General features: G+C 46.5%; 2 protein-coding genes across 2 annotated transcripts in view; both read right to left on the bottom strand.

Annotated features, from left to right (window-relative positions):
- Positions 1 to 402: 402 nt before the first annotated feature.
- On the bottom strand, positions 403 to 2,093 carry AK88_05316 (uncharacterized protein; the record flags this gene model as incomplete). Its single annotated transcript, XM_012482918.1, has 5 exons — positions 403 to 462; positions 533 to 636; positions 834 to 1,007; positions 1,159 to 1,696; positions 1,911 to 2,093. 5 exons carry the CDS (start codon positions 2,091 to 2,093, stop codon positions 403 to 405), a joined length of 1,059 nt encoding a protein of 352 aa, XP_012338341.1.
- Positions 2,094 to 3,137: 1,044 nt separating this feature from the next.
- Positions 3,138 to 8,038, bottom strand: part of AK88_05315 (CD99 antigen) — a gene marked incomplete at both ends in the record, with an annotated part of 7,250 nt that continues 2,349 nt past the window's right edge. Inside the window, 7 exons of the mRNA XM_012482917.1 lie at positions 3,138 to 3,746; positions 3,917 to 4,413; positions 4,807 to 4,881; positions 5,117 to 5,743; positions 6,145 to 6,432; positions 6,824 to 7,610; positions 7,779 to 7,882. Coding sequence (XP_012338340.1) covers positions 3,138 to 3,746; positions 3,917 to 4,413; positions 4,807 to 4,881; positions 5,117 to 5,743; positions 6,145 to 6,432; positions 6,824 to 7,610; positions 7,779 to 7,882 — 2,987 coding nt within the window. The remainder of the gene's footprint in view (positions 3,747 to 3,916; positions 4,414 to 4,806; positions 4,882 to 5,116; positions 5,744 to 6,144; positions 6,433 to 6,823; positions 7,611 to 7,778; positions 7,883 to 8,038) is intronic.

Below are 8,038 nucleotides of genomic sequence, written 5' to 3'. Positions count from 1 at the left end.
CCCTTTTTGTGCATATCAAAAGGTAAGGAGTAACACCGTTTCATGTGGCAATGTTGAAGTTAGTTTACGCAGGTGAAACAAAGCAACAATACGGAAGGAAGAAGAAAGGGAAAATGTGTTACATATTATAAGAATAGGCATTGTATGAATTAACTCAGATGATCATTGTGTACTATATATGTTACACACATAGGATGTAACACAATTAATTATGCGCTATATATATAGAATCAGAGAAGGACGCATCCTTTTTTTTTTTTTGTCAAATGCTTCGTCTTTCCATCATGTCTATGGATCAAATGATTACAGAAACAAAACACAACTATATATGCACGGAACATTCCTGTTTGGGAAAATGTACACCATATTATAATGTAGAAAATGGAACTGTAAAGGTAAATGCTATAAAAAATCATAAGCCATATCATACAAAATGTATACAATATCAGTATGAGGGTCAAACTAAGAAAATATGTACAAGAATACTGTAACATTGAAGTTGCCTGCCTGAAAGTGGCATACAGCAAGTTACTTCTGATGGTTCTGGTATTTCGGCTTTCTCCGGTCCCACTCGTATCTCATCTTCTTCTGCTGAAATTTTGTCATTCAAAACTTTCTTCGGCACTTTTGCCTTCGCTTTCGGTATTTGCACCGGAATAGCCCAAGTGAGCACATACTGAGTATACCCATTCCAGCTACAGCGGACACTATGGCTATCCCAAGTGCACCCCAAAGCTTAGCATTAAGTACAGAGTTAGTAGCAGTAGCTACAAACGTAAATATACTAGAAGGGATAACCGAAATTAGTCCCATAGATGCAAACACCAGCATACAGCCAACAGCAACGATTATTATACAATAAATGACAATAGCCACAACGAAGAACTTGCAGTACCTATATATAATATATTTAGCCAATTTCCGTCTACTAAAGCCTCTTCCGGTTTTGATGTTAACTGCTTCATTCTGCCTTCCATTCTTTGTTCTTCCGGTGCTTGCGCTCCTTCCTGTAAATTAGGCGTGTGGAATAGGATTCGATGAACATTCTATCTCCCGAACGAGGCGTTTGTTTTTGAGGCGGAAAAAGCTGCACATACAACTTTCGCGAAAAATTGTATTTCCTCGCCTCGTGTTTGCGCATATCCGTTTTGCCTGTACCCGATGATCCTGTGGGGGCCTGTTTCGTTTTTGCACTTTCTTTTTTATTTTGTGCCTTATTTTGTAGGGATGGCGGCAATGATGCTTGTGCACCAACCTTCGAAAGCGATGTGCTAGACTTGTCAATTGACTCGGCGACTGCTACATCGGCAGATAATGCGTCGCCGTTATGGACTTCTTCTCCCCTTGCATCATGTTCTATTTTCCACTTTCTTTCATAATGCACTTGTTGTGGTACCTCGTACTCCACTATTTTCCATTCTTTTAGAATAGTTCCTGCTCCGTCTCTATAACATCGTTTTTTTGGTGTCGTCCATTGGTTGCGAGAATATATTCGTTTTGGGGGGGATTGATAGGTTGGTGCATACGGTTCGTCGACATCGTCGTAGGCACCGTCATAGTGTTCGAATGCCATCGGATCTAATTCAAGCCCATTTTCTGATGCAATTGCTTTAATTTTTGCTAAACTGCGGGGAACTCTGTTATGTACGCGTAATTTGGCCACATGTTCTTCCTGTGTTTCGAAGTCATCTGGATGCTGTAGAAAGGGGAAGCGCAGAGGAGTGGTGATGAGTTGTATTAATAAAGGAATGGCAATGGAGAAAGGAACAAAAAGGGGAAGTAAGAACCGGAACGGAAAAAATATACATATAAATATTCGGGCATATTGCGTACGCCATATATGTAGCCGAACGCGAAACATTCCAGCCTACATCTATATGTGATCATGTAATCTTTCATACTGGGCTTACCGTTAAGCAGATCCAAGCAACAACAAAAAGGATTGCAAATTGTTTGAAGAAGGACCTGTGTGCCTTTTTTCCATGCGTTTCGCCTTCGTCATTACCTGCGGAATGTGCTTTTCCATTGCGGCACGGCGACCCTCCTTGTAGAACGTGGCTTGTCGATGTTTGTTTGTTGTGCGAGTGTGCCATGTTGCTGTGGATATTTATTTAAAACGGAAATGTACCGGGGTAGTGTGCTTTTCGCTTTTCTTTTTTTAATTACGCTACGCCTAGGAGTAAAATTATGCTAAAAAAAGAAAAAAAAGAAATTATAGAAATGAATGAACACAACATTTTTGCTTTCACGTCAGCATATAGCAGTATGAGAAGTGTTGTACTTCTGTTTTTTTTTTTTGTTTTCTCTGGATTGAGCTATATAGGATCCCGTTGTAATTTACTGTTCCATAAAAATTACATATACATAAGTATTTCTATTGTGCAAAATGTACAAAAGCATAAAAAGAAAAGTCAGATTACGTCAAAATAAATTTATGTTACAACCTACAAGGAAATTATGCCAAAAAAAAAAAAACAGAAAAGAAAAATATGCACAGAAGGATAAATTATTTTGAGCTTTAGAAGAGGAAACGTCATTTTAAAATTTGAACAATGTGTGCGGGGCTTGAGTTGTAGGGTTTTAGATGGAAAAATGTTTCTTTTGTAACTGAACCGTTACATATATATATAGGAGCATATGCACTACTTACGGTTTTATTGCCTTTTTATACGCTGCGCATAATACGCTGATGGATAAAAAATACTAGGTGCCTTAATAAATCCTTTTGGAATGAGAATGCGCTCAATCGCATTATTGTATAACGGAGATGCAAATAAAATTTGTTGTTGCATGTAACATTAGCGCCAAAAAAAAAAAAAGTTTATATTTTAACTTATGAAAGCTGTGTGTATGGAGGATTTTTATACGTATGTAAAAGGGGAAAAGTTGCATATTATGGTAACATAATTTTCACGTAGGTCTCCCTCCCTCCTCCCTCCCATTCAGAAGGAGCAAGAGAACAAAAAAGAAAAAAAAGAAGAGAAATACAAAACCCATATGTCTAGAATGACGAACCTTGTGTAAGAGAAAAAAAAAAAAAAAAAAAACAGGACGTAGGAAGTAACATAAGCGTAGTAACACATTATGTCATTAAACGAACCAAATGGGATGTAACTGTTATAATGTGCTACTCCCAATCATGTGCTGCCCATCCTCATTTCGCATATTCTGTAATAATGTATCCACATATAACTCCTCCTGCATACTACTCTCGAATTCACATTCTCGGGAAAAGGAGCAGGAGTCCCCTCTTCTTTAAACTGTATAGTTTCCATACAACTCCAAGGATCGGGGTCCTCTTCGTTAGGTGGACATCGATCTGTTCCGTCGGAGTCAGTGGGTGGATCCACGGTGGAGGAAACATGGTTTCCTGGTAAACCATGGTCTGAGGTAGAAACACCCAAGATATTGTTTTTCGTGTCGTCGTCCCGCATCAACTCCTGTGCAAACTCCTCCACGACAATCTGCAAATAGTCGTGTTTGACGTTTTCCCATTCGGTTGCTTCACATTCGTGGAGCACTTCTAAATGTAGCTCGATGATGGTGCGGCGATTCACGCGCGGGGGGCGGCGTGTACCGGATGTTGACGCAGGTTGCCTATCCCTAACGATGGTGTAACCGTAATCGGGTGGCGGCAGTTCGCCGCGTTGTAGATGCTGCAATATTTCTTCGTCGAGTGGCGGTGACGGGACGTCACGCACGGTGCGATATGTGCGTCGTCGGTTTTTTCCGAGGTGCGCAAAGTACTAAGCAGAAAAAGGGGGTAAAGAGGAGGGTGAGGACGGTAGGATAACAGGAATGAACACGGGTGTAGGAGTATATGGATTAGAACGATCATATATTGGTGCGCGTAAGGAGTTTCTGAGGCATAAACATCCTGCACATGCAGCATGCCGTCATTGTCGTATATACTTACCTTCCAAAGGGAATAACCAAGAATGGCAACGGTGACGGAAGCGAGAAAAAACAGCACGGGAGTAGTGGCGGTAAGGACCGTGTCGGTTAGGTCAGGAATATCGATGGGCACGTCCTCCTTGCCGACTCCATCGTGGTTTAAGTCCCGTATAGCGGGTGTGGCACCGGGTCCAAAGTGTCCATCCGAGAGTTTTACGCTAGGTACGAACGGTACCTCTAATCTGAGGTCACAACTATCATGCAAAGGATTAGCAGTGCAGTCTACGTTACCGGCATGTGCGTTCCCTGCATTGTGTCCGCCCGAAGCACTCTGTGTGCCACCGGAGGTTACTGTGTCATTTGGTGTGTGTAAAACGCTCTCCAGGGCCCCAGACGTACAGGAGAATTCGGATGAAGTGCAGCTTGATGTATTATGTGCCTGACCATCGGGGTTAGTTGCGACGCCTGCGTCTGGTGCCTGTGTGTCCTTCTTGGACTTACTGTCGGCATGCGCTGCTCCTAATGGGACATCCAAATGAAAAGAGAAAATGATGAAACTAAAGCTTTGGGAGTTGGATGGCACCACGGGCCGTCGCTGATGATTGGTGGCGCCGTTTCACGGTTGACCGCTGACGGGGGAAGGGGCAAGTGGCCACTCCGGGAAAAGACTCTCTGTCGCACCCACACAACACTCACACACAGTGCGTTTGTCGATGTCTGCGTCGACGTCTCTACGTCACCCGCGGCCGAACGCTGCATCCCGCGGCCGACCCATCGCTCGCACCGCTCGCTCTCGCTCATTCGACGTTGGTTTTTCGCTCCCTGTCTCTCTCCCGCTCTCTGCGGAAATTGTGTGTGTGTGTTTTTTTTGCTCGCTTTGTTGTTGTTGTCGATATTCACTCAAGACACTACCTGGTCCCGAGTCTTGGGGCGTCGTGTCACATTCATCACCAGTTCCGGAACTCGTTCCAAAGTAGACAAGCGTCTCTGACGAAGAATCAGGGAGGCCGCTGCCTGCATTCTTGGTCACGGAAACTGTAGGTGTACTTTGACACTTATGTGCTTGGTCTGCGTTGTTCCCCCCCTGGGTGCCCTCAGAAGCATTCCGCGGGGGTGTAGGGGATGAGATCGCGAGGGTCGAAGGGTGTCGGGGAAGGAAGGGGAGGTTGAGGTTGGTCATTAACTCCTTGACTTGTACCACCGGCAGGAGAAGAACCGGTACCCTGAGTCCCAGTTCCTCCTGTCCCCGCAGAACCTGGAGCAGATGAACCGGCGTTTTGGTCACCAGTAGAACCTGCTCCAGAGGAACCAGGTCCTGAGGATGAGGAACCTCCTCCATCCGCACCTCCCTTTCCTTCCCCACCAGAAACTCCATCCGCCAAATCGGCATCACTGAAACTGCCACTACTACCCGATTGATCGGCATTCGGGTTCGGTTTTGGTTTGGGTGGATTGAGAGGAGGGGGGTCATCATTGCCGCCATCGATGACGGCATCCTGTGCCGTCGGTGCGGGAGCCGGGTCGCTTTCCTTCCCTGGTGTACTCTGCCCGGTGTCGCCCTTAACCTTTGGTTCCGACGTTTCATGTGGAGTACTGATGGAACCACCGTTGTCAGTCGTAGTAGCCTCACCACTTTGATTATCGACAGCACCACTCACACCAGGTGTACCATGAGCCTCAGTATTCGGGACCGCAACTGTTGCCTGCAAGGGATTCCCTACTGTATGCGTTGGCTGTGGGTCCGTACTAATAGTTACTGGGGGTGCGGCTGGTGGTGGTGGTCCCGACTGTGGTGACTTTGCATCCTCTTGTTGAACCGACGTCTTCGGTGCACTTGCATCGGCTTTACCTGAGCATTCGAACAAAGGGAAGAGAAGAAAGTGATGGAAGTAAAGTTTCTCACGTGATTCGTCCCACGGTTGGTTCGTGCCGTCTTGTCACGTTTGGCGGTCCGTAAGGACCGTGATAGGATGCCACTCCGGTAAAAGACTCTCTCTCTGTCTCCCACACAACACACACAACACACAACACACACAGTGTGTTTGTCTACCTGTCGACGTCTACATCCCGCGGCGGCTCACTCTCCCCGGTCGCCCCGTCGCTCGGACGCCCCTCATTCTCATTACACCCGTTTGTGCGCTCACGGAATTGTGTTTGTGGTTATGCGCGACATGGTCCATGTACGGGGACTTAATGATAAGTAGACTCGCTGTTGCGCAATAGCGGGTAGTAAGGTAGTGTCGCTAATACCTGAACATTCAGACGAGGAAGAGGAACCACTAAAGTGAATCTCCACAGTTACACTGTTACCGTCCGTGTCTGCCTTTTTGTCAGTGCGTGTAGTAGGTCCACATGATGGTCCAGGTGTCTTACCTTCCTTTTGGTCGTTTTCAGGCTGCTTCTGAACTGGCGTCGGATCTGCGCTTGTTTTTTTTTCTACTGATACTTCGGGCGGTACCTGCCCGCCTGTTCCTCCTGGGGCCGGTCGTTGCTTTGGTGCCGCTGGTACCTTAGGTGTTGAAGCTTCTGGTTTCTGGCCTACAAGACCAACGGAAGAAAGATGGATGAAAAGATTATAAAAAAAAACAAGGACACACGTGGTACAGAAAGACAGGACGGCACGCTGTGGTGTGGTACGGTCGGGTCGACTCGGTGGACTGCGCACTCGGTGAACTTGGGCTAGATGGTAGCAGTACACGTATTTGTTGTCGCCGTCATCTCGGCCCTCGTCGTCTCTGCACGGTACGCTCATCTACACTCGTCTACACTCACGTCGCCGCGACCGCTACAGTCGTGGCTGTTGTGCTGTTCCGCCGTGCATAGTTCCCGCGTGCGTGTTGTTGTGGTATCGTTTGCGTGTGCGTGGTTGTTGGCGCCGGCATCCATATGCGGCAGTACGGATTCGTATTGGTACTAGCCCTATACGTACCGTCCGCAATTGCCGTTTTCGCGGTCTCAATTATCTCCGTTGCTGTGTTCATTATGTCATCCTTTGCTTCCTGCACTTTCTGAATTATCTTTATTACTGCTCCTGCCAGCTCCTTCTGTTTTACCTCTATCTTCTGCTGCCCTTCCGTGCTCACACTGTCTTTGATAGTGTTCCCCTCTGTTCCCTGCTCCTTAATATACTGTTCCCACTTCATATCACACGGCATTGCCTGTTCCATTGCTGTTATTTCTTCATTTATGTTTCCGTCCCCCAATAACCATTGTGCTATCGCCAAATTTATGGCTGTTATATGCCTGTGATAGCCCGTATACCCACATGGTGTACACTTGCCTTCAATAACAGGACCGTTAATTTCGCCAAATCCATGTTGTCCCTCGCTGTTCATATCCCTGAATGTTTGCCAAGCATACTCTATACCTCTCTTGTAGCCTCTCTTATCCTTACAATACCTTTCTTTCAGTAGATGTCCAAATACATGGGCCACGTCACATCTTAACCTATTGGTCTCTTCATCATCCTGCTGACTCTGCTTAGTACTGCGATCTGTCGTCTTCCACGAACCATTTGCAAACCACAACGCACCGGACATTAGTCTGCATCTCATCATATCCGCCACCGTTTGGCCCGTATGGTGTGCAGTGTGTGTCAGATCATTCCAACCTGTGTTATCACAATTGGCACCAAGTGCGTCAAAGTTATCATTATGTTCCTCCAAGTACTCCATAAACTCCTCCAACACGTTCTTCACCGGTTCCCATTCCTTATCCTGCATTTTGCACATGCAAATAAAAGAATATGCATGTCCACATGCCACGTGCACCATGGCCCGTGGTAGCATCTATACCTACACATATGCATGTCGCCGTATGAATAAATTATCGGTGCCGTCTGTTCCTCTTTCGTCCTCTTCCTTTCTGACTGTACTCAAACTTACACTATAACCATGCTCCACGTAGATTGTCCTAGGCCTCCAATCTAATATTTTCTCCCCTTGACACTTCTCCTGTGTTTCGTGCTTCTTCCCCTTCCCCTTCTCTCCTACGGCACCACCAGCATCACCACCACGTCGTGCCATGCGCCTGGACCGCGTCTGCGTTGCCATGTTCGTTGCCACGGGTGTCGCCGCTACTGGTTTGGTAGCGTTGCCGTCGCTGTCGACCGGCTTGGCTGGTACTGGTTTGGCGGCGCTGGTCT

The sequence above is a fragment of the Plasmodium fragile genome, assembly GCF_000956335.1.
Source record: "Plasmodium fragile strain nilgiri unplaced genomic scaffold supercont1.115, whole genome shotgun sequence".
NCBI lineage: Eukaryota > Apicomplexa > Aconoidasida > Haemosporida > Plasmodiidae > Plasmodium > Plasmodium fragile.
This window is presented reverse-complemented; position numbering and strand designations above follow the sequence as displayed.